We start from the raw sequence: 26,510 nt of genomic DNA, 5'->3' as shown, positions 1-26,510 counted from the left end.
ACTTGCTGTCTCAGCAAGCCATCTACTTACATGGATCAGAGAAGGGGAACTGGGATCAAAAGAAGAAATAAGTTCATGTATACATGTACAAAATGATCTTTTTTCATCAGAATCATATTATAGGAGAGTGTCACCAGCAAAAGTCTCAGCTTATTCTATCATTTGGAGAAGTAGAGAGCTGAAGGATAGGCAAGAGAACAAAGTCACCAGTAAAATGCATAGGACTGCAGGGCAAGCCCTGGGCACAGGGCGATAGGGCAAGAGTAGGCTCTTGTAAAGCTCTACTTTACAAGATATGGCGGGCTGTGTCTCACTGGCCCCAACTGTCTTGGTAAATAAAACAGAGTAAGGGCACAGATCTGAGCACTGACCCACAATCATCCATGCTGTTTAATTGCTACCATGTTCCCTGTCACAGTATTAGCTTTTCCAACCAGCTCTTTCACAGATTGCAGCATGTGCCAGATTGTTCTCAGTAGGCATTTTGGGCATGACCATCTTGCTTCTGGATGTTGAGAGGGACAGAATGTGTTTACTTCAGACCCATAGAACAGTTCTGGCTGTATTTCCTTAGTAACCATTAGGAGATGGGTAGAAAGATTTTCGTGTGGACCACGGGAGATTTAAAAGAGGAGTAGGGACAGTGATTCACTTGAGGGGAAGCTTCCTTAATCATTATTATAGAGACAGAGTTCCTTATGGCAGAAAGGGCCTATACAACACATCATCCTTTGCCAGAATATGAAGCAGTTACTTTGACTTAAAATGTCTACCAATAATTAATCAATCCTGTTCAATCAATAGTTATTACTGATCTAATGGCTAATATACTTCCTGAAGTTTAAGTGAGAAATTATTCCTGATTTATCATTTAACATTATAAAATAATAGAATGATTTATTATTATTGACTAAGCAATTTAAAAAAAAAAAAGCTCCCACAAAATTCTGTCACCCAGCTTGTTAACAACCAAGACAGACACATGCAATAAAATGAAAGTCTGCAAAGCACTTAAGAGAGTTCCTTCTCCTAAAAGACAACCATAATAATAATATGCCTTTTTCACTGAAAAGTAAATGCTTTGGATGTTCAGGTTCTGTTTTTCTCAGCCTATCTCATTTCACTGTAAAAGGAAAAAGAAAAAAAACCCTGCTCCAAGTTTGCTCTTATCTGTCATGCTGAGCAGTTTGTCTGGGACTCAATCATATTGGCTAGTGAACAATTTCAAGGGCTAGTTGACACTGCTAAACTAATTTTTTTCCCTGCTGACTTCACCACGGACTTGAACCTGCCAGAAATTATTGTCTTTAGTGGCTTTGTTCACAGATTTCCTGTCAAAATTGTTGCCACTGCCTACTGAAGATGTCTTTACTAAATTTCACTGTCAGTATTTTGTCTTCCTGCAAGAATTTTAGATTGTCTTTACAAATCTTATTTTACCCCATTTTTCATCAAAAATCATATGTATTCTGTAAGAGAAAGAAAATACTAGAAATAGAAGCCTCAAAGATGAAGGTAAAGTTTAGCAGACATGGACGAAGTAGTATAAATATTTGCTTCTTTAATGTTGATTCCACTTCTTTCTTGTTTTGTCTTGCAGCATTGCAAACTACCCCCTTGGCCTTGGATTGAACAAAGTCATCGTTCTTGTAACAGATGATTCGCAACCCAGCCCTCAGGTTGTGAGCAGCTATAAAATCACAATTTATCGAGAGGACCGCCCTAGTCTGCCTTTGTTTGATGACTATATGATGTGTGGTTTTGTGCAGGTACTGTCTGTATTTTCTGTCACTATACAAATTTAACTAGTTTCTGTTCATACAGTGGTATAAATTGAAGAACCTGGGTCAAAGCTAGTGTAGAGTAAGCTTTGATGAGATTAGAATCTGAATTCTAAATCCCGTAATTGTATGAAATACAACTTTTACACAATTTTTGGCTATGGATGTGAGTTCAGCATAACTGCCTTTCACAGTCAGCGTACATTTGAAAGCTGCAAGTTAAATAATCATTACTTTGGCCAGCCAGAACTTACCCATCAGAGACCTGTTTTTTGCTTGTAAGACAACAGTCCTTCACCCTGTGGCAGACAGATTGCAGTTCTTGTAACTATATGTGGCACAGGAGCCATGGAAATTCTCCTACCAACAGAGATATTTATGATAATGATGTGTTTATCACAGTTCAAGACATATGATACTAGATTATCTATGAATGAAAAGTATTTATTCTAGAAGACCAACAAATACAATGGAAAAGCCCACTGATGATTCTGTAAGAAGGGATGACTGTAGTTTAGCTCATATTTATATGAATATAAGTCCGAATATGCAAAAACCACATGGTCAAAAATATCAATTGGTAGGAGGAATTGAGAGTCTTGAATGAGAAAGGGTGAGAGTCTGTCCCATAGGGCAAAGGACCTCTCCTTATTCTGTGGGGAGGGGGATGCAGAGGAGCGGTGGCCTCAGGCTGAATAGAACACAGATTTAGAAGTGAATGAAGGAAAGGAACAGTGAAGCTTTCAGGTAGTGAACCTGTGATGATACAGGGATTCTTCATAGGATATAAGATCTGAGAGACAGGTTGGAGCAGAGCTGTTTGGATTTTGAAATTTGAGGACTAAAAGTTGATACTATATATGGTGGGCAAAGAGAAGCCGGTAGGAAGATTCATAGAAAAAAGTGACATGGTAAGATAATTACTAAGGGTAACACTGATGTCTAAGGGGTTTTAGACAGACTAAAATGTTTGTTAGGTTGATTCTGAATATGAGAGCATCCAGGGAGGAATATGTTTCATCACAATTAATTCTGTAACCATGTTTTTAAAAAAATGATATTGGTGAGACTGTCTTTCCTGTTTATGTCAAGCCTTTAATCTTTCTTTATTTATCTTTATGAAGATCTTTATATATTAATATATGCTTTTCATAAAATTTACTCACCTTCTCCAGTTCCTTTCAATACAGTGCAAAAGAGGTTACCGTAACCAGGGTGGGAGAAGGCAGAGCATTTTACATGATGGGGCAGATCAAGAGGGATATTTTTTCCTGTGGAGAAATAAGCACTGAGGCTTACATCAGGAGCCAAAGAGATTATAAATGCTGATAGTAAATTGTATGTTAACAATAATTATCTCAATCTGCAAATCTGAACTGTCAGAGAAAATACATGTAGTAGGCATAGCTTACTGACTGCTGTTCTGAATTCCTGATTTTGGTGCTGTCTGGCACATTTATTGTCTCTTCACTTACTCTTATAAATTCAGAAGGTCAGGGACCATCTTCCTGCTTTGTGCACTTGCTCAGGACTAGATCTAGTAGTTGCTACAGTATTAAAAATATTAATAAAAACATATATCCCTAAGATTTCAATTCAGATGTACAACAAAGAGCCTGACACCTTAGATATGAATTAATATGAAAAGGAGAGTAGCAGTAGGTGGAGCTGATATTATACTGCTAGGAAAACACTGGCTAGGAAGGTGTGAGAGAAGCCCCTCTTCTCCCCCAGTCTTGGGCATGTATCTGGACAGAGGAATAGGAATTCAACCTCTTACACATCCTCCCACACCAGAGTTTACACTATTGTTAATATTTTATGATAACATATATGAGGCTGGGTATGAATCTTTGAAGCGCTGTCAAGGTAAGGAGATCTAGAATGATTAAAATGAAAAGTGTTTTAGAAGTTTCTTTTGACTGAACTCAGCATTCTGCTCGTATGTGAATAACTGCTCTCTAATTAAATATAATTGTTCAGAGCTAGGGAGGACTTCAGGAGTTAAGAGCAAAAGTGAGATGAAAAGCATTTTTGTGGTATCTAATGAGGGCAGTGAAGATACAGTGTGAGATTTTAAAATGGCATTTTTTTAGGTATGTTAAAGGCAAACTTACCAGAGCTAGTACTGTTACATCTTCAAAAACAAACCAAGGCTGGAGCTGGAAATAGAAATGGCATTCTAAAAGACTCAAAAGATTGCCTTTCCCCCGCTATTTTCTAGAAAAAATTTTACTCTCTTTGTTCTGAATGTAATGGGTTTTACCAGTAGAAGACTTATGCCTTAAATGTCGTCATTACATTCTGCTTTTCATACCAGAGAACTTCATGCACCCTTGCAGAGTGGGTTAATACTCCGTGATCAATGGCATGAGTTCTTGTTCTCTTAGTAACAAGACACCTGTTCCAGGAGCAAAAGGATAAATACAGCGTGAACTGATGTAGTCTCCTTTGGACACTTGACTAGGCACAACAGGGATCACACATCGAGAGAGAAAGGTCACTGACAGTGGTGTGGTCTTTCTCACAGAAAGCTGCTGTTAAAATTCTAATCCAGAGATGGTTTTTTCCTGACTTTCTTTTATGTTTAATCCCATTAGGATATTCAGGTTTCACTGCAAACTGATACCATAAGGAAGGTTACAATGAAAAGACAGAGCTAGGGATGTTGTTTCCAGTCTTCTAACACTTCTCATGCATTTGAGTAATCCTGGATTAATTTCAAAACTAGTTAAGAATTGTGTGGTTCCAAGCTTTGCATCCTCTAAAAGGACAAAGTGATTGTCCTTTCTCCTTTTTGATAGCAGTTATATTTTCCTTAAACCCAAATTTTTAGGAGATAAACTGTGGTATCACCACAGCACCTTCAGAGGTGTCATTATATATTTACGTTCTGGCAGTACTGTTTGGGCTGCAGATGGAAAGGTTATTTGTTGGTGCTTTAACTTAATTTCCTGCACTTGTTGACAATATTCAAAGTAAAAGTATCTTTGAGAGAAGTAGTGCCTTTTCATTATACCCTGCGAAGTTATGACACCAAGACAGGCAGAGTACAAAGCAATCAGGAAGAAAACAGGCAGTTCTTAAGACACGGGTACCAACTTTACCCACAACTGAAAGAGCCCAAAGATACTTACACATTTTCACAAAGGACAAAATATTTTATTAATACTTGCGTTGTTTATTACCTTTAGAATGCAAAGAGCTTTATCTGTGTGTTACTTGAAATGTTTGAATGCCACCTCTTTCATTGTTAATCTTTGCTTATCTGCAGTCAAGAAAAGTACCTGGTGATGTGTTTAGGGAACATTCTTTGACACTGAACATTTATGCCTATAGTGTCCTGCTGTCATTTGTTACTAATTTTTTTTGTATTTTTGTAATAGAGTTACTTATTTGGTTTAGCTTTTGCATTGTGAGCAATGAATAACTAATATTATATATTCTAGCTAATGTTATATATTATATGTATTTTATATATACATATCATTTGCATAAAACGTGAAAAAGTACCTTCCAGAATTAGTACAGTGCAGTGGATATTCTCCAGATGCTCTACCTGTTCTAAAGCTTTCTCAGATTTGAGAAAAGAAATAAGAAGAGAAGCTTTAAAAAGTTCTAGATTTTTATATGAGAACACCTTATTATTAACTACTATTATTTCTTACCAGTTTATAAATGCTTTCTCATATCCATTCCTAGAGTCCAGGTCTAACAGAGCCAGTGCTTTCATATTGTTGAGTCAACAGCATTGTTGACTGTGTAACACCAAATTTGCTAGGATGCAACTGGAAACAAGGTGAAGGGTTGTTTCGCTTTCTGTCTACTAAATTGCATTGAATAAAATGCAGTTAGGACCTAAATCTAATATAGTAATGGTATATAACTTTACTGTAGTATTTAAGGGATAGGGATGAAAACATCATTTGGAAAGGAAGAAGTCTTTTCTAAAAAAAAATCATCAAAATAATTTTGTTTTCTTTTGTCATGTAAGTTATGAAAATAAATTTCTTTTTTTAGTTTAGGATAGGAATGTCCTGAGTAAAAAGTGTTTTTGCTTCATTTTAAATTGTGTGCTAGTACAGATACAATGCTTTTTGTACCAGATAGTAAAATAAAACTGCGTCAATTAGAAAAACATGAATTAATACCCTTTACTTAGTGCTTTAACACAAAGATTTCAAAGAACCTCACAAATATTAAATAGCACCCACAAAAAAATCTTGTGAGAGAAATAGAGAATTTGTCCTGTAGCGGGACAGGCTTGAAGCACATAAGTCTCTTCTATATTTCCCATTAGCTGCATTAGGTTCAGTGTGTCATCATCACAAACTACGTATCTCTTTCATCCTTTGTACGTTGCAAATGCCAACTGCAAACTTGCAGGTTTTGTAGTACTCATTGTGGCAGCAGCTAACATTTGTAACTTTGGCTCTCTTGCTTGAAGACACACAGAAAGCATATCTCTGGAAGTGAATATATTGCCTAATTATATCAGCAACCAGATTATATCTTATCTGCATAGTTAGTTTACTTCCCCATTGGGGGAAAAAAAACTGTTATGGAAGCAATCATGCATTACATTCTTTAGTCTTATTTAGAGCTGATGAGATTTTTTTTCAGTGGTTTTGAGGTTTTCAGAAAAATAAGGTCAAAATTGATAAAAATTAATTTGAGTCCTAAATTTTGTTTTTTAACATTTTCTCATATAGAAAAATATTAAGAAAATCAGATATTTCCTTCAAAAGAAGATGTTTTGATGAAAGAAAGGCTTTCCCATTGAAAATGTTTGTCAGTATAGCTGTTAATCTAGAGATATTAGCTGTGATGGAGTCCAGTATGGTAACTCTGTTTTCATGGCGGGGAGTGACTGGGACCAGCAAAAGCCCACTCCTTATAAGAAGTGAAATACTCAAGCCTCTACTCTGACTTTTCTTCAAAGATACTGATGAAAGCATAGTATGACAATCATTTTTCCAGGAGCCATGCCAGCTTAAGCATCCTGCTCCCTGCCTGCAGCTACTCAAGAAAAGAACCAGATGGGAGAACTTTTTTTTTTTTTTTTTTTTAAATGAAGTTATTTCTAGGGTAGTATTCCCAGTCTCTTCATACCAGCATGCATGCTGGCACAATCTGAAGGAGTAGGTACAGGGGCAAGAATGAACAGCTGGACATAGAAGAGCAGTAGTGGGTGCTGCATAAGCCATTTTTTTGTTTTCTTTATGAAAGAAATTCACACAGAAATATGTCTTTAAGGCATTTGTGAGTAAAAAGTTAGAGCTGTAGAGAGAAACCTGATTTCAAATAAGGAGGAACTTCATGTCCAGAAACTGAAAGAGTGATTTAGTGTTGAAAACACACTATGCACTGGACGTATTTGCATTGATATTAATCTATTAAATAAAGCATACATTATTTTGGTTTTGGGTGTGCCTACAACCACTCACCAGCAGTACTCATATAACCTAGAGAAGCCCGTATGTAGAAACCTGAATACGTTGTTAAATTGGAGGCAGATGAAAGCGATACGATGATTGCAGAGCTAATACGGAGAGACTTCCGTATAAGGAAAGGTGAGGACTTACACCTTCGGCTGCTGTACTTCAACATTGTTCAGTTAATTTCAGGGGACTAATTCCAAATTACACTGATGGAGGATCTGTCCTGACAGAAACACATGGCTAAATTTTGTCCCATTATGTATGCCAGGCAATGTTAGTGAGTGAATTCACTTGTATAGCAGCTACTGAAATAGTTTATTAGCTCAAAAATTTCTCCTAAATATATATGCTCAAATGACAGCTGAAGAAAACCTGAAAACTATTTGAAGGGATTTTTTAAATGTTTATAAAGCAATGTGTATGCATATGTAAAGGTGTATGATCATTGCTCACTGTAAGTGTAAGGTGCACCCTTGCAAGCACCTAAATGCAGGAATACAACATACTGCTCCTAAAGAGCATACATGCAAAGATAAAAAAGGAAGAGGTGTAAATCGTAAATATGATGAGATAATTTGCAAGGAGGGGACTAATTTCAGTATACATCTTAGACCAAGATATTTCATCAAGTCAGCATACACTGGCTATTTCAAAATCATGAAAATTTACCTTAGAGCTTCATCCTGTATCTTCAATATGCTGTGCTTGACTTGGAGCAAAGGATCCTACTCTTCTGCATTCTAGGAACATCATTTTACAGAACCCAGCCTTTGAGGCTTAAACATCCACCTTGGGTCTGCTGGCTGGTGAAAATCATAGAGTCATCCAGCTTACTGCATTTTGATTACAATCCTAGTTTTATACTAGGTGTGCATAGTCTTCTCTATATAATTAAATATCCTTTGTAACATATTATGCAAGATTAATCACATATACTCTATGGGGAACTTCTCCAGAAGTAACAGAGACTTAAGAGAAGGGATGTTTCCATTCAGCATCTACATTTGTCATTATTACAATGGGTGCCATGTTTGTACTTTTGTGTAATTTCCAAACTGCATGTTTGGAAATGGTCTGTTACACAAATTACTTTGATGAATAACTTGCTACCAATGAGTGCTTATAGAAAAGCCACATGAATACTGATTCAGTGATTAAACAATTTTGAGCTAATAATGACTGACATGACATCAGCAAACTCATTTCATTTATGATCAATAGCCAGAGGAAGGATTAGATTGCTACAGTAATTGGCACCTTTAAAGATATTCTTTTTTTAGGCAGCTTTTGGCCTTCCTTCCTCCTATGTTACCTTTCCTTGAGAAGTACTGCTGTAATTAAGAGCTTCCTGAAACAGCAATCATCTCACTCTTATCATTGAATTTGCTAACACCAGCCAGCTTTGCTTGCAGCACCTCCAGCCTCAACAATGGTGTTTTTTCTTTTTGCTTCTTCATCTTCCTTTCCCTCATCTGCATGTTTGCATTTCTTCACAGCCTTCCTAGGAACATCCTTCCATCCTAGATATTCACACAGGTGATTTCTCAATTGAGGATTATTTTGCTATTATTCTGCCATAGAAAAATATCATTAGTATATCATTAAGGGAGGAACAAAATCATAAAAGATAAACCTCAATGACCTGACAGAGCAATTCCATTCTTTCATGTGTTCAGGCTGTTCTCACTGTTCAGACAGTTATTTATGTCATCCCATGGGTATGCTGATATTTTTGCAGATACAGAAGACAAAGATATGGCCAGGGACCAGTTGACTAAAAGTTCATAATCACATGTCAGAGTCAGATTATAACAATATGATGGCAATTGGTGAACAAAGTCCCACAGGTGATGGTGAGGTGTGTGATTGGACATTTAAGCCTGACAGATGCCTTGCAATACCTGCTGCCTCTGGTGTTACAGGATGCCAAGAGGAGGAGATACGGTGTAGATACCATGTTTGATCCCATTATGACTGCTGGTACTAATTGGGTAAACCCAGGTTTTCTGATTTCCGATCTTTGACTGGAGAATTGAAATCTTTTCCTAGATAATAGCAGTGAGCGATTGTAGGTAACTGTGAATTTAGACACACAACAGTAGACACCCAAGTAAGCAATCCTGCTCCTGGGAAAATACTGCACTCTGGAAAAAGGCAGATCAAAAACCTTGTTTTTTTTATAGTTCTTGTTAGTTATGGATTTTTTTTTTGTTTGTTTGTTTTAAAATAGCAGGAAATCATCCAACATATTTCAAATAGATTTTAGCTTACACTCCTTTTTGCTTTTATTTCAAATGATTTTGAAATAACACAGGCTAAGTAATGTCTTTGGAATCAATTATATTTTGCTAGAGAATTGGTAGCTGTAATTTCTGCAGAAGATCCTGTGCAACACAGATTTTTATGTGCTTATATCTTCCTATTTCCTCTTCTCTGCCCCACCCACAGCCTCAGTGATTCCTCGATGCATTTCTGCAGTATGGTCCAGCTTGGACAGGAGAGGTATCAAGCAACCTAATGGACTGATGGTTAGTGCCTTTTAGGGAAAAGAGGCTCTGTGTTTGAATCCTCTCAGACTGAGGCCAACTGCTTGGGAGGAATCCTGACCCAGTATGACTAACCGCAGGAAGGTCTCTTCCTTCTGGCCAGCTCCTACATACATGAGAGCAGTGCTGGGGTCAGGCACCTGATCAAACATAAACAGCTTCTGGCATGCAACCTTGAGTCAGGTGCTCTTGACATTAACCCTATACTATACTAATGATGACTAGCTGGCTCTGAGCACCTCCTTCTTAGTGCCTGGTGGCACTGAATCACCTCATGAAGGCACCTGAGATCTCTGGAGAGAAGTAGGTGGTGATTCCCTTGGAAATACTTCCTTACTATTTAGCTTCTGTTGTTTTTCTTTGTTTTTATAGGGAACCTAGCTTAGGCCATCTGAATCACTCTTATGGGCTAGGTACATACTTTTCAGGCTTTTCATTGCCCAAATTAACTGCCCTAAATTATGGAGTCAGAATCTAGCCCATATTTTTTCTCTGCTGCCATTTTGAACTGTACAATATCAAGGTGTTGTAAGAATTATGACAATTCCATGGTAAAGTGTTACAGATCTTTGGATGAGCTACATAAGTATGAGAACCACAAAGTATGAGTTGAGCAGTTCTCTTTTATCAGCTTCAGAAAGTGCAATGATATGTTTAAAATACAGTAACAGAAGAGGATGGGGAGAAAGAAAAGGCCATCCAAAGTTTCAAAACCTCACTGGAACATTTAGTTTATATTTTGTGTAAGTGATTGTGTCAGCATTTGTATTCTTTCAGCATGCTTGATTCTTGGAGAGAAAGATAATTTGCACTGTATGACAACACAGAAGCTATTGCAGCTGTGGTCACACTGCCAGTTTGTAACTCACAGACAAATCAATACGTGCATTTGGGCAAAGTATTTACAAAATATTCATAATAGTGTTGTGTTTCACATGCAGCTGAATTTTTACATATACTCATTTCGTATTGGAGCAAAAGTTATAACAGTAAGGTTACACTTCAGTAGGTCTATATTACACACCAGGACTCTGTGTCCTTTAGTTATGTTTTTGTGTGTGAATGGTGGCACTTCTGAAATGGCTGACTTGACTGTATAGTGCTGTAGAGGTACTTGGGCTGGCTATGAGCAAACCAGTGCAAGGAGAGGGAACAATGTTAGTGCTGCATGGTGCCCAGACCAGTCAAACTGGTTAATCTGGTGTCACATTTTCTGGTATCTGAGTTTATTCTGTCTACAAGACTTTCTGTCTTACCAGGTAGACATGCCATAAGAGGTGCATGATACAACTGTCTAGGGCAAGGTTTAGGGCACACAAACATTGCACAGTGCTTAGTGCATAGTGGTGTAAGTGTTACTTAGCTCCTTTAGTTTTGGGACTCTCCAAGCAGACTGTTGTCTAGATTTGGTAGCAGCTTCCATAGGCATTTTGTGATGAATAGTAGTAGAGTAGGTGAGAAATATCCTTAATTTGAAGCTCTTTGAATAGGGAAATACTTCCATTGACTTTAGTATACTTGGATCTGACTTAACTAAAATTATTTAACTGGAGGCCACTGTTAGGATCTGAGGCCAAAAATGGGTCTGCAGAGAAGATATGCCTGCTCTTGAATCTGTAGAAATAATAGCTGTACTTTAATCATCTCAGCTTCTCATACCAGTGGAAAATTTTACCATTAGTGAACTAATAGCACAATAATATCTAGTAGTGGATACAGGTTGTTATGAAGACTATATAAAGGGAAGTATGACTAATGAATCCTCATAACGACTTGATAACTCTTCATAGTAGTTGATCCAGTCTTTTAATAATGATTTTATAATTCTGATTTACTAAATGAAAAGAAAAAAAGGTAGTCAGCCATATGAACAATGAAACAATGGAGACTGCAGTGATTTATCACGGGGTGTGTAAAGACTAACAGTTCTTCTAAATTTGAAATTCAGATCTTTTGTCCCTGTGCATTATATTGGCAAAGAAAGAGAGGTTGTCACATGACTGAGATCCTGCCCTAGGTTACATCATCCTGCATAAATATTTGACAAGTTCTGTTCTCATTGAAACACGCAGTGCAGGCCAGCATGGCACCAAGAGTAGGTAACTTCCCAGTGCTGCCACCCAAAAGAAAAAAATGGGAAAATCCCATATGTCAGTGAAAACTTGGAACAAAACTGAGCCCTGAAGATTTATCACAATACAGGGCAGTCCTTGAATTCTGAAACTAGGATTCTCAGACAAACTGGGAAATACGGTTGTCCATTCAGATGCATCATTCAGATGCTTGAGAAAGGACATGCTTCATGATGGAAATCACAGAAGTATTTAGCTTAATTTATGTGTCTCTCCAGTGCTAATCAAAGTAGTTGCACCTAAGTCACAAGAGCCACAGATAAATCTATAGAAAACTTGTGGGAAGTCAGAGTACAAATTTATTTCTAAAAGCTTAACAAGTAAATAAGGAAAACAGTGTCTCTGATTACTATACTCTGTTCCTCAGGAGTTTGTTGTCACTGTGGAAAGTTCTTAACTCAGACCCAAAATAGAAAGTTGTTCTATTTTTTAGATAGCTAATCAGTTCCTTTCTGAGTAGAGTAATAAATATCTAAAACAGTTTTTATTGTTTTATAAAGTGCTGATAATGGCCTATGTTGTACATACTTAAGATAGTTAATGTATGGCTAATCATAATTTAATAGGTCTGGTTTCATGTTTATTTAAGAACTTGTTAAAAAAATCCAACAAAATGAATCACTGGGAAATATTTACTAGGAAATAGAGGCCTAAAACCAGAAGGACAAGCTTCTGCCAAAGTTAGGAACACAATCCTTTACTTCTCTTGTTCCTCTTGGAATCAAGGTAGATTTAAAATGCAATAACCAATGTAAGACAAAGAGTGACTCAGATTTGACACACACTTCATTTTGTAAGTATCTTCACTGAGAAAATCATATTCACAGTATATATCTATTGTTATTTCATTAGCTGTAAGATCATTTGTATCATAAGGAAAATCAGTATCCTCTTTACCCATCCATCTATAATGTTTCAAAGCTGAAATACAGGGCATTCACTATTGACAATTCAATTACTGTATCCTTTTCAGCTCACCTCATATACTATTCTCAAATTAATCAGAAAAAGAAAATAATCTATTGAATTTTCCCCTTGATGATACCACAATAGAGGTGAAAGAAGAGCTTCAGTATGAAGCTTCCTAAGTGTTAACAGATCATGAGAGCTGACAACAACTGCTGTGCTGAGTATCATAATCTGCAAGCAGAGGGCTGACAATTCCACAGTGATTAAAAGAGAGTGTTTGGTGTTTGAGCTGTGTTCACATTTGCCTTTCAAGTCATCTGGGCCTCCATAACACACTTTGTGGGAGAAGAAAGCTAATGCAGCTGCCTTTGCTAATCAGTCAGTATGACCCAGCCCCTCAGGGAAGGAGGCAAAGGCAGATATGTATGGAGACATACAATCCTTGCTGATTAACAGTGAAAGCTGGTAAAGTTACTCTCTAAGCCTGTCTAGCCCATCAGCTCCAGAAATGTAATTTAGATGATTATCTTGATGCCCATTAAACCTTGTGACCCATTGCTAGTCTGTTTGAAGTCTGCCTGCTTAAACTTGCTAATAGAAAGAATAGAAGGATTAACTCGGAGGTCATGAAATAAGAGAGCAGCAATGAAGATCACAAAAGAGCAGAAGAAAACTTCCTACTGAAGGTATTTGGTAAAGAGAAAGGACTATAAAAACATGATCATCTCAACAGATACTGTTACTTTATTGAGCAAGTGAGCAATGTGGAATTCAGACCTTTCATACAGATATTGGTGATTCCAACCTATTTTGTTTAACTGTACAAAAATAGTGTACTACCTGTATGAGAAATCTTGTCAAGATAGGTGGTTACAGACTATAATGCAGCATATTGTAGGAGAGCTTGGAATGTCTCATGTGTGGTGGTCCTGATTTTGCTCTGGGTGACAGCGTGAAGAAATAAATCAAGAAACACTTGCTTTAAATCAGTCATATTAGAGAAGTGGTAGTAAGGTCAGAATCAAAGATAGCCTTTTTCTCTTAGCCAATAGCACTTTAGCATAAGGACTTTCAGCCATTACAGTTTCTTAAAGACAATGAAAAATCAACCCAGCATTTTTGAGTTAGTTAAATTGAAATAAATTTAAAGATTTATAATGATCTATTGAATAAATTAGTCACAAAAAGTTGCAATAAAAACAGTCACCAGTTCAAATAAAAGTCTTACAGAAAAGATGGGAGTCATTATATAAAACAGAATGGAATGCATAAATGCCTAAGTAAGTGCATGTAGGTTTGGCTAGCTGCTGGGATAAAATGATCCTGACCTTTTGATGGAGTCTCAAAGACCTTTACCCACTTTTGTGTAACTTTCTAGTGTATACCACCATTCCAAGAATGGTGGTATACCACCACCACCAAGGTCTATAGCACCTTGGAATGAATTCTTGGCCTTTTGCTGAAGATAGTCTGTTTGCTGAAAAGAAGGGCTCGAGGCATGTCTACCTATACTTCAGAGAAGACAAAGCCATTTCACTAGTCCTATCTCTGGTTCCTTAGGTGTCTTTAATTCATTATTACTGCTGTCTATTACTATTGTTATTATTACTATAGGCTACTTTGCAATACTTTTAGCAGATGCTTTTTTTTTCACTTTCTTAAAGTCATTTTTGTTGATATAGTTATGTTTCTCATTTTGTTTTATTGTGTTGAACCAAGCATATATTCCAGCTGGAGTCTCTGTACATCTCAGACTCCTTTCATTTGCATTGAGAAATCTGTATGAGCAGATAACAGTATGCTAGTGGGAAAATTTGAAACAGTATTCATTAGTTTTAAAAAGTATTTAATTTTAACAGTATTTAAACATTTATTAATTAATTAGTATTTAGGTATTTAAACAGTATTAATTTTAAAACTTTAGATTTTTTTTTTCAATGTTCTTAGTCATTTTGTGGCAGATACTGGAAATTCAGACAGCTGTTGTTTTGAAGCTGATGCCTGTACTTTGTAATGAAATGCATGAATTTAAGATTCCACTGCAAGTATCCCACAGAAACTACATTGCATGTTGATCTGGTTAAAAATATTCAACATTAGTGTTGTCCACAATTGGAATCTTCAGTCAGAAACTATTAGCCTTCATCTGCTGACCACATTGGCAGCAGTTCTCATCTTGAAAAATATCTTTTCCCAAAAGCTTTAGGAAGGAGACAAACTTCTGTTGTCTATCCTGAGATGTCATTTTCTTAGTGCTTGCAACCAGACTGCTTCAGAGGACAGAAGTTATTCATAAATCTCATTCCATCAGTATTGTCTGAAAAATAGAGTAGATGCCAGTGTCTTCTGGAAAGCCTTGTACAAAACGTATCAAAGGCTTCTGGAGTTTATTTGAGAAAGACCAGTTGTGAGTGGCTGAGCATGGCATGGAAAGCAAAACATGCATAACAGTGAGCCAGCCATACACAGAGGTCTTCAGGTTTCAGTAAGGAATTTGAAGAGTGAGAGTGGTACAGGTGGACTGATGGTACAGGTGATCCTGTCATTCTATTATTCCTTTGCCTGTGTATAACCATTGCCCCCTATATCCAACCCTCTTTAAAAAAAAAAAAAAAAAAAAAAGGATTTCTTGCCAAGGAGATTACAGAATATAGCCTTCTTTGTTTACATAGTGAAGTGCTTATGGAAGATACTTTATCCTTTCAGGCATTTTAAATTTGTGTTATCCACCTTAATTGTGGTCAGTGTTACGGCAAACAGTTCTTCTTTGAGATATTCTCAAATCACAGCCTTCAGTGATTCATGATTCAGATATGAGAAATTGGATTATTTTTGATAGAGTTATCTGTTTAGATTATGCCTATACTTCCACAATTCCTATGCACTGCATATGCCTTGATTTATAATCTACTTGGAGATAGCTGCAACACCTCCCAATTCTTGCCTGTTGCAGACAGGAATACAAATAGTGCTTGTACTTTTCTGTGAAATCATTGGTCTTATGTTTTAGGGTTTATTTTATATTCTTTTTTTTTCCATTCTGGGTGGAAAAATAAAAAGAAGAAAGACTTGCCACTCCGCAGAGGGCAATTCTCCATCCGTTGTGGTACAATGCAGGCTTTCCACACTAAGTAGATATCCATCATTCAAATCCACCATGCTCATCTCCTTTTGGAGTGATCTGCCTGGGAAACAGGCATCGTTTGGACCATGGGTTGGCCATTTCTTTTCAAGAAGCTGCTGAAGTGTAAGAGGACCTGGCTCAAGTTGGAGAACTTACTATATCTCAGATCTATGAGAGCATCGTAGGAGGGCTGAGCCTACTGTTTTACCATACAGAGAGAGAGAGGGAGAGAGGAAAGTGGAAGCAACTGCTGTTATCACTGGAATGATAGATTGGGCCCATCAGAGCTGTTAAAATCCCGCAATTGGATCATAGGATTGCATAGACAGAAGAATGTTCAGATTTTACGTGTAGATAGGTAGGATTATGTAGGCCTATGGCAAATATCCATGATGTAAAAAGCTTAAATTTTCTCTAAAGAGAAAGGGGTGGGAAAAAAAAAGCCTCGATAAAAATTACAAAATGCAAAATGCTAGGTAAACTTTTAGCAATAGCCTTTATTTCTACCAGTTCTATAAGATTTTTATAATGAAGTGCCCTGTGGCTGACATCTTCTTTAGAAGTTATTGAGGATGAAAAAAACAGCAGTAAGCAAATAAAATATATATTTTGTTTCTAATGGTTAATGTTTCTACTGATCTACAGCCTCATTGCTAGGGAGACATGGTATTATGGATCACTTCATGATCTGATTAAATTTCTACTAGGGTTTTTATGGCCAAAAACATCTTTAAATTAATTTTTTAAAGATGTTGTCTCCATACATCTGACTTTGTGTGGAAACACAAACATGCACAGCACATGGACAAATTAGCTACTCTTCCTTCTTTTTTTCCTTCGTGTATTCAAAGTACTCTTTCTCATGCAACTGTGTTTTCATTATGGATGATGAGTCCAATAGCAAAAGAATTCTTAGAAGAATCTAAAAGGGATTACAGTTTTAGAGAAGTGGCTACCCTGGCATCGGGAGAGCCCTTCTTCTCAGTCAGGTCTCTCCTTATTGACCTCATTGGGATACAACAGCAGGAGCCTGTTCCTGGCCATATAGTGCTCTGCAGGAAGCAGAGTTGAGGAATACTTCTGAAAATTCAGAGTGCTTAGCTTAAGTTCCTCATAAGGAAAGGAGATGCTTCAATAGGGAAGTTTGGTCTTTATCAAACTAATACCCTGCCCCTTAAGAATGAATACCATAATCAGTAGCAAAAGGAAGACTAGGGAAAATGTGGGTCTGCTGCTGAATGGGGTGGGTGCCCTGGTGACTAAGGATACGGAGAAGGCAGAGTTACTCAATGCCTTCTTTACTTCAGTCTTTATTGCTGTGGGCAGCCCTCAGGAATCCCAGACCCTAGAGACAAATGAGAAAATCTGGAGAAAGGAAGACTTTCCCTTGGTCAAGGAGGATGAAGTTAGAGATCTTTTAGGCAAATTTGACATCCACAAGTCCGTGGACTCCGATGGGATGCACTCAGAAATGCTGAGGGAGCTGGTGGATGTTACTGCTAGGCCACTCTCCATCATCTTTGAAAGGTCATGGAGAACTAGAGAGGTGCCTGAGGACTATAAGAAATCCAGCGTCACTCCAGTCTTCAGAAAGGGCAAGAGGGAGGACCTGGGAAACTACAGGCCAGTCAGCCTCACCTCCATCCCTGGAAAGGTGATGGAACAGCTCAACCTGGATGCCATCTCTAAGCATGTGGAGGAAAAGAAGGTAATCATGAGTAGTCAGTATGGATTCATCAAAGGGAAATTGTACTTAACCAATTTGATAGCCTTCTGTGATAGAGTAACTGGCTGGGTAGATGAGGGGAGAGCAGTGGACTTTGTCTGCCTTGACTTCAGCAAGGCTTTTGACACTGTCTTGCATAACATCTTCCTAGGCAAGCTCAGGAAGTGTGAGTTAGACGAGTGGACAGTGAGGTGGATTGAGAACTGGCTGAAAGGCAGAGCTCAGAGGGTTGTCATCAGTCAGTCTAGTTGGAGGCCTGTGGCTAGTGGAGTTCCCAAGTGGTCAGTACTGGGTCCAGTCCTGTTCAGCTTATTCATCAATGACATGGACGGAGGCACAGAGCGCCTTCTCAGCAAGTTTGCTGATGATAGTAAGCTGGGAGGAGTGGCTGATACACCAGAGGGTTGTGCTGTCATTCGGAGAGACCTGGACAGGCTGGAGAGTTGGGCAGAGAGGAACCTCATGAGGTTCAACAAAGGAAAGTGCAGGATCCTGCACCTAGGGAAGAATAACCCCATGCACCAGTACAAGCTGGGGGCTGACCTACTGGAGAGCAGCTCTGCAGAGAAGGACCTAGGAGTTCTGGTGGATGACAAATTGACCATGAGCTAGCAATGTGCTCTTGCGGCCAAGAAGGGCAACCGTCTCCTGGGGTGCATTAGGAAGAGTGTTGCCAGCAGGTCGAGGGAGGTGATCTGCCCCTCTACTCAGCCCTGGGGAGGCCTCATCTCAAGTACTGTGTCCAGTTCTGGGCTCGTCAGTACAAGAGAGACATGGAGCTACAGGAGAGAGTCCAGCATAGGGCTACAAAGATGGTTAGAGGACTGGAGCATCTCTCTTAACGAGGAGAGGCTGCAAGAACTTGGCCTCTTTAGCCTGGAGAAGAGAAGCCTGAGAGGGGAATCTTATCAATGTCTCTAAATACCTTAAGGGGTGGTGTCAAGAGGATGGGGCCGGACTCTTTTCAGTGGTACCAAGTGACAGGACAAGAGGCAATGGGCGCAAACTGAACCACAGAAAGTTCCACCTGAATATGAGGAAGAACTTCTTTCCTGTGAGAGTGACAGAGCACTGGAACAGGTTGCCCAGAGAGGTTGTGGAGTCTCCTTCTCTGGAGATATTTAAAACCCATGCGATCCTGTGCAGCATGCTCTAGGTGACGCTGCTTGAGCAGGGGATTGGACTAGATGATCTACAGAGGTCCCTTTCAACCTTAACCATTCTGTCATTTTGTGATTCTGTTAGACTCTTAACAAGACAACTAATACTTTTTATGCCTTTCAAGATGAGATTGAGATTTCAAGAGTGTCATGGAGATGTCTGGTATCCATTGATGATATTTGATATGAAACAGAATACTTTTATTATAATGTTTTGCTGAATATATTGCACAAATTACTGATGCAAGTTGAAGAAAACTTCTGTATCTGTTGATCTGACTATCCATCTCACACCTGTCTTTTGGGGAAAAAGATAGCTAGAAAACAATGGTTATCAGGAATGGATTCACCTATGGTCAAGATCCAACTACTGCTTTTTTAGGAGTAAAATTACTTTAGAAAAAGATTAGGGAACCTTCTAGTGACTGCCATGTGAAAAAGATCCAGACAGAAAGGGGGAACAATTCAGTTGCATGGATATGCACATCTAGGCCAATCCAGAACTCAGTATTATATCTCACCTTGAGCTGCTGATTACAAAGGTGGGCCTGTGTCATACTTTTCAGTGCTTTGTGAGTTTCTAGTGTGCTGAAGGTTGCCTGTATGCTTTAGTGCACCAAATGGCACCAGACGTCTGTATTTCAGTAGCTATATCAAACCTTGGATGTTTTGACTCATCAACTGACAGGTAAAGATAATTCTTATGTGACTTATGCTTGCTATATGAATTTCTCCTATGAAATATGTCATCAGACATCAGGAACCCTATTGATACCCCTCCTGTTATCTCTCTTCATTGTGACATACTATTCCAGATCCATCAGTAAAGTGCTTTTTACAGGAACTAAGCTCCAAATGAAAATTAAAGAAAAGATGGAGAAAAAAAAAATCTTGAAGAATATTTTTTATTAACATAAAAACATTCTTAATTAAAATCATTGTGTAATTTTTCATAACAGCATTATCAAAAGATGCAGTGGTTGATAGAGAGGTTTACTGCTTCTTTTTTTTTTAAGATAGACATTTGACACTTCCAAATTGTATTGTGAGAGAGAGTGGATATGATGGAAATTGGTTCTGACATCAGCAAATATCTTTGGGAGCAGCCAAGTAAATTCTAGGCAAAAGAGAATTTTAATAGAATGCAGAAACTGAGCAACAATATGGTGACAACAAAAATACCCAGAAAATACTTGAGGAGAGTTTTAATCCCCATGGTTTGTGAGGTTTCAGATTAAAAACATGAAGATTTAGAGCCTTTTCTGCAAGGAAGTATGCATGCTTCTCTTCATACACTGGACATTTCCACTGAAGTCAGTGGGATAACTTGTTCTGAATAATACCACATGTCTCCATCTTTGCAGGCCCAAAGTCTTAAGTAGAATTTATTAAGTCTGGGACATGTATAATTGCATCCATATTCACATTTATCCAGTACTGAAATAGGACAATCAGTGCTTATTTATTCCTAAAACAGAAACATATTTATGGTGCCTATTAATGCTCATGACTTTTGTCTTATAGTTCTTTTTTCTCTTTTTCACAACGACATACTTTTATATTTATCAAGAGTGACCAGTAATTTGAATAGAAAAGAATGATACTAATTTCTGTTTTGTCTGACAACTTTCTATATAAATATTTACTAGTTCATTAAGGTAGATTCATTGATGACCTATTGATAAATATCCATATCCAATGATAACTGTCCAATATTATCAATATTTTATTTATCAATAAATAGCCATCAATAAATATCAAGGAATTGCTTATACAGATGGGGCCTTAATCCTCTGGATCAATTTTTTGCTGGGATTTCCTGAAATTCTGAGGTGATGAGAGTGAGAAAGAAAATGAAGGTCAAGTATAAATTAGAGAAAGAAACAGTGAGATTTCTCACTCAATTATTTCTCACTGATGTCTTTGAACATGAATGGCTTAGATGTGATAATGGGAGATAGTGATACCAGAGTAGAGAAGGAAGACATAACTTTAGTAAATGCATCTTGTGTGTGTGTACTGTGTGTGTATGTATGTCCTCAGTCAGAAAAAGAGTCTTGGTATTCAGGACTGGCAATTGAAGGATAGAGAAAAAATTAAATTTCTGTTTTGTGTTTTTTATTGTCGTGATTGAGTCTTTACCTTGTGAGCATCATACTTGGCTAATTATACAGAGTTGTGGGTGTGAATATCTGCTTCTTGGATAATTCTTTGTAGCTAGTGACATGGCACAAATCAGAAGCTTAAATTTGTTTGCATAAAATGTTTATAAATGTCTTGAATAGTAAACAGTAAGAAACAGTAAGCCTGCTTGCATTCATTTATGAACAGAATAATCAACTAACTATAGTTACCTTGCATGCACCTTTAAAACTTCTTCCTAAAAGCATTTTGCCAACAATATAAATTCAAATTCTTTCAATTACTCAGTAGTTGTCTTACAGAAGACAAAAAGAATCATATTATTCAGTGAAAGCTTTGTCTGATCAATTGATGGTTGAGATATTTTCCTTTTTTAAATAATAAAATACCTTAAAGTATTGCACAATGCACCTTGTGTATTTTGGCAAATACAATTTTATGGTCTTCCTTTCCTAACTTCTATAGTAAACATAGAACTTTACTTGTCAAAAATCTACAGGATATTCATTTTTGTTATCAAGTCAACCACTCCTGTTACTGTTCCCTTTTGTTTGCAGTTCAATACTTCAAATTTTCCCTCTGCCAAATCTTTGTATTCTTTGTACTGCATGAATTAACAAGCCTAACCCAGAAGTAAACACAGCACTGGGAATCCTGGAGCTGATTATGTAATGAGAACAGAGACTAAACTGAGGTCTTCATGAAGCTCTCTAAATCTCATTATAGTATTTAAGAAAAATAATGCAGCAAGAGTTATTATCAGCATGCCTAATCTTAGAACATCAAAAAAGTGCAGATATGCAATGCAAGATGTGCCTTTTAATTTTCATATTAAAATTTTTGGATATGACTTTTAAATGCTCTACAGAGTGTGGAAAGATTTGGAGAGTTAGGTCAAAATTCATATTTTGTTGCTAAAAACTTGAAATTCACCTGAAAGTTATAAACTGGGACAGTCATGAATACCTGGTTCTGGATTCTGATTTAGAATCTGAATTCCCATGCTCCAGAACTTGCAAGGCATGTGTAGCTAGGCATTTTCAGCTTGACTCTTCTCTGCTCCTAAATATAGTGTGATTTGAGTACAATACCATTGTTTGGTAACAAATAGTAAATATCTCTTTTTTTTACATCAGTTCTCAGGAGACACTTGTGAAATACTCTTATAGTAGTGGAATGTATAGGTCTAACACCAAGGAACTGTTAGAGATACTGGATTTAATGATTTGCTATGAAATTCTTTGCTTTCCACTCTTAGCTAATTCCTTATTGTTCCATAGTCAATAATTATCCGGTTCTTGTGCTATGTGGTGACTAGTGTCACCACACTAGTGTCACTGTGTGTTATGTGCTAGTGACTTTGTCCGCCTCTCCCCTGTCAAACACTCTCTTCTTAAAGTTCCAGCTCCCTCTTTCTCAAATTATCCTATTTAGAAAACAAGTTAAACTCTGTTCAGCTCTCAGCCTCCACTTTGGATGAAGACTGCTGCCTTATCTTCAGATCTGAAGAAACTGGAAAGTTTGTTTCTGTTTTCTAATATTTCAATTAGCCTGACAGAAGGTATTAAAGCTACAAATCTTTTTGATATTTGGTAGACCATCATGATGACAGGTGGCACTTTGTCCACTATTCTCAGTAAGGGGTCATTCTCTGCATTCACCTGCACATCCTTTTAAAATTTTTTGATGGCTTCTCTGTATGAACTATTGTAAAAATGCGCTATGTTTATGATAAAAGTACAACGATGCATTTAGGACCCTTGTTTTTTTCTAGTGTTAGTAAATATATATTTATCATATGTCCACTAGGAGAATTGTCCTACTCATAATCTTTATAGTTCCATGAAGTTTTTTTTTTTTTTTTTTTTAAGTCATCATTAAGGGAACATAACATATAATGAGTGAATGATGATTAAGTCTTTTCCCAGAAACAAAAATTCGTTCGCAGTAATAAGATCTCTACTCTGACTTTAAGAGTCAACATGTATTTCTTCAGTTTGAAACTGAGCCAAAAATGCTTGTTTAACCTTAAAATGCCTCTTTTGGTATTCTATCATAAATGAATGTCACGGATTATTTCAGAGTGGTGTTTACAAGCACACAACTGTTGTTTTGTCTCTCACCCTGATGGAAAATCTGTTGAGATAGCAATTAAGACACTCCTTGGAGGTTACTGCTGGTGTGACTCAAGCCATTCACCTAAGCTTTGGAATTCTGCATGCATCATGACATTAAGCTGCATAAAGCACAAACGTTAGACCATTGTATTAGAGAGGGAAGGATGCATGTGAAGTTGCTGCCTGTGGAGGTACAAGATAGATCTCTGCAGTGCACATACCGTATGCCACGAAACAAATGGCAGGAACATATGACTGAAGAATTTAGTTATGTTTCAGTAACCTTGAGATCAAAATACTCTAGATGGGTTACAGTGACCAAAGGAAAGTACTACAGTTGTCTCTACAAAAGCAAGTTCACTGAACAGAATAGCGATGCAAGAAAAACATCTACAGCAGTAGATCTCAGCCCCTGGCAGGTGCACATATGCTGATATTTCAGTATTTTATTTCTGGTATCCAAAGCTGCTTATTTGTACAACAGTGATAACCGTTGCCACTGCTGCCCCTATTCATTTGTGCATTCTCTGTTGCACTGTAACATTTCAACTGTTAACAGTGAGTTAGGGAAGGTAACATTTGTATTTAGAGCAAAACTAACAAAATAATTCAAAATTAAGATATTTTGTATTTCCTACCTCAAGTTTTATGGGACTTAAATCTTCTTTTCTTTCTCTCCTTCCTATTTTCTTTTTCTCTTCATCTTTCTCACTTCTATTTTTCCTTTGAGAATTGTGTTGCATCTTGTTAGGAAAATGTAGACTAGTTGAGGGAATAAAGTTGCATTTTACTCTGAATAAGCTGGTGTTCAGGGTCATCTACCTTTCCTTACGGAGTGAGTTCAGCATTAATCAGCTCAGTCACTGAGAAAGTTTGTAAGCTTGTAAGTGAAGCACATTTTAGGCTTCATTCTCATGAGCCTTCCTGTTCCACAGACCTAAGAGGAAAACAGATGTCATGAAAACCTTTAACTTGCAGATACATTGAGTTTATCCCAAGCAAAACTGAAAGTCTGAACTGTCCTCTCAATCAAGAAGTGAGCCACAGAATAGAGCCACAGCACAGAATGTGCTGATGCCCTTTTATTCTTTTTGCAAAGCAGGGTTACTGTACTCTTAACTATCCCACCAAATCATCTAGAATTTTAGGGGCTGTTGGTGAAGCAACTACCAAGGACTTGCAGAGCTAGGATGTAAGAAAACAATGTGTGAATTTTTGGCAGGGCGGATATGTTAGTTGTCCAGTTATCTGAACAATGCAGAAGTTGCTTGATCACAGGGCTCCTCTGCAGTTTGGTTTTGCAGTCTGCAAGAACTAAGCATTTAGGCGTTCACTAAGTGCACTCTCTCCTGATAAAGAGAAATCACATTGAAAGCTTTTAGAAGCAGACAACTCCCAGTATTGCTTGCTCTCACAATATACAGCCAGAGAGCAGCTGGTGTTATAAGACAGTGCTTCTTCACTGCTCTCCCTTCTCTTTCCCCTCTCCCCTAGTACTTTAAGGGCAAAATGTACAAGACATCCATACTGAATAGCAGCAACTAAACAGCAGATAAAGAACTGTATATCACGGTGGAAGAAATTTGCATTGTAAGTCACTAAGTAGTGATTCTTAACTTGCAGTGGCAAGATACAGCGCCCCACTTCTTTGGTTTGGAAAGAGCCTGTGCTAAGATATGGAAGGTACGTGACTGACAGAATCCGAACCTTCAGTTAATTTTAAAAATATACATTAGCATGTACAGATTTCAATTCTTCACCAAGCTTTGGCCATAGATTTCAAAGGGATTTGGACGTATGACTAGGATGGATTTTCAAAACCAATAATGAACGTCCAGAAGCCTTTTTGGAATTGTGTATGAGGACCAAGTTTTCTGTAATCAGTTAAAAGCTTGTAGTTTTTTCTTAAGCTTTTTTTTTTTTTTTTTGATCATTACAAGTGAAGACTAAACTTGCATTCAGCGATAGCTATGCCAGTCTGGAGTAACTTCGCTGAAGTAACTGAAGCTATTGTAGCTGAGTACAGACTGTCGGCTAGAAGCATCTGGAACTCTGATGGATTGAAGCCAAAAACATAACTCATTGTTATTGCTGTGATTAGGTGATAATTTTACAACTGACAATATCCCACTTTCTTAACAGCAGTCTTCTAAATGCAAGCCTCTGGGAACTGATATAATTTTGTCCCTAACTTTTGTTTGTCTCTACTTTGGATAAGGTTGTTACATTTAAGACAAGGTAAAATGTATTTGTTAGACTTTCAGTCCAGTGCTAATGTATTTGAGTACCATGAACTTTTAACACATTACATAAGCAGTTCAGGCATTCAAGTTAGCTTCCAAAACAGGGCTGAGGGCATTGGAACACCTGACCTTGAGTCAGAAAAAAATCATGAAGGACCAAAAGGTTCATTCAGTGACTGAAAGGCTGAGACACTTCCCTTAAGTAATTTGGCTGAGAACCTCAGAATCCCCATTTGAAATTAATACAACAGCAAATTGGAGTGAAACAACTGTAATAACTTTCTGTATGTCTCTGGTTGTCTCTAGGAGTGCAAATAAACTTGAGAGATTTTTGCTTGTTTGAATGTTTGCGGGGTTAGCCATAGCTCTGAAACAGAGTCACTGCTTTTCAATTGATGGGTGTTTCTTGGTTCTTGGAAAGTTCTCCACCAAATGTAATACTTTGAATGATGATATATAATTAAATTATCTATAAAAACAAACATGGACTAAAGAAAAATAGGAGTTCAATAGAAGGCATGAAGAACTTTCATTCTCCACTTTAGAATATTCTACAGTAAAAAGTGAGTAATTCCTATGGAAATTAATAAATATAATATATAATATATAAAAATAAATGTATAATATATATATTATATATACATTATATATAATATAAATATAATACATATAATAAATATTATATTATTATTACATTACTGAGAAGGCCCTCTAGATTGTTCATTCCAGAAGAAGTTTGTACGCTTTATTGGGACATTTTTGACTAGGAGTGTGCTAATCAAAAGGTGAGATGCTCCGGCTTTCTGCTATATCGTTTTCAGTTTCTGCCATTAAGCTGTTTTGTACTGGCTCCTCAACTGAGATACAGTGAGTTACTATAAAAACTTTCCTAGACCATTTCAACATGACCAAGTTTGCTAGACTGAAGTGCTTGGAATATAAAATAACTAGGAACCCTTTGAAAAAGTGAGTTGCCGTGTCTCTGCCTGCTTTGACCCTCTTGAAGTCTCTTCAAGCCTGTGTTACAGCATGAATCTGTGGGTTTAAGTTCCACGGGACTCTGGTTAGTGCAAATGCTGTCCAGAATATGTCAGATACATTGACTACTACACATTTCAGTTGAGGGTGCTTGGTACCTTTTAGGCCAGAATCCATCTTTCAATACCTTAGTTTTTCTTTTGAACTTTCC

General features: G+C 37.4%; 1 protein-coding gene across 2 annotated transcripts in view; it reads left to right on the top strand.

The window, feature by feature from the left end:
• Positions 1 to 26,510, top strand: part of CPED1 (cadherin like and PC-esterase domain containing 1) — a 149,844-nt gene that overhangs the window by 76,256 nt on the left and 47,078 nt on the right. For both annotated transcript variants that reach the window (XM_062583302.1, XM_062583293.1), the window contains one exon: positions 1,601 to 1,769. In XM_062583302.1, the coding sequence (XP_062439286.1) occupies positions 1,601 to 1,769 (169 nt within the window). The remainder of the gene's footprint in view (positions 1 to 1,600; positions 1,770 to 26,510) is intronic.

The sequence above is a fragment of the Rhea pennata genome, chromosome 1, assembly GCF_028389875.1.
Source record: "Rhea pennata isolate bPtePen1 chromosome 1, bPtePen1.pri, whole genome shotgun sequence".
Lineage (NCBI taxonomy): Eukaryota > Metazoa > Chordata > Aves > Rheiformes > Rheidae > Rhea > Rhea pennata.
The sequence above is the reverse complement of the archived record's forward strand: the minus strand, read 5'-3'. Positions and strand labels throughout refer to the sequence as shown.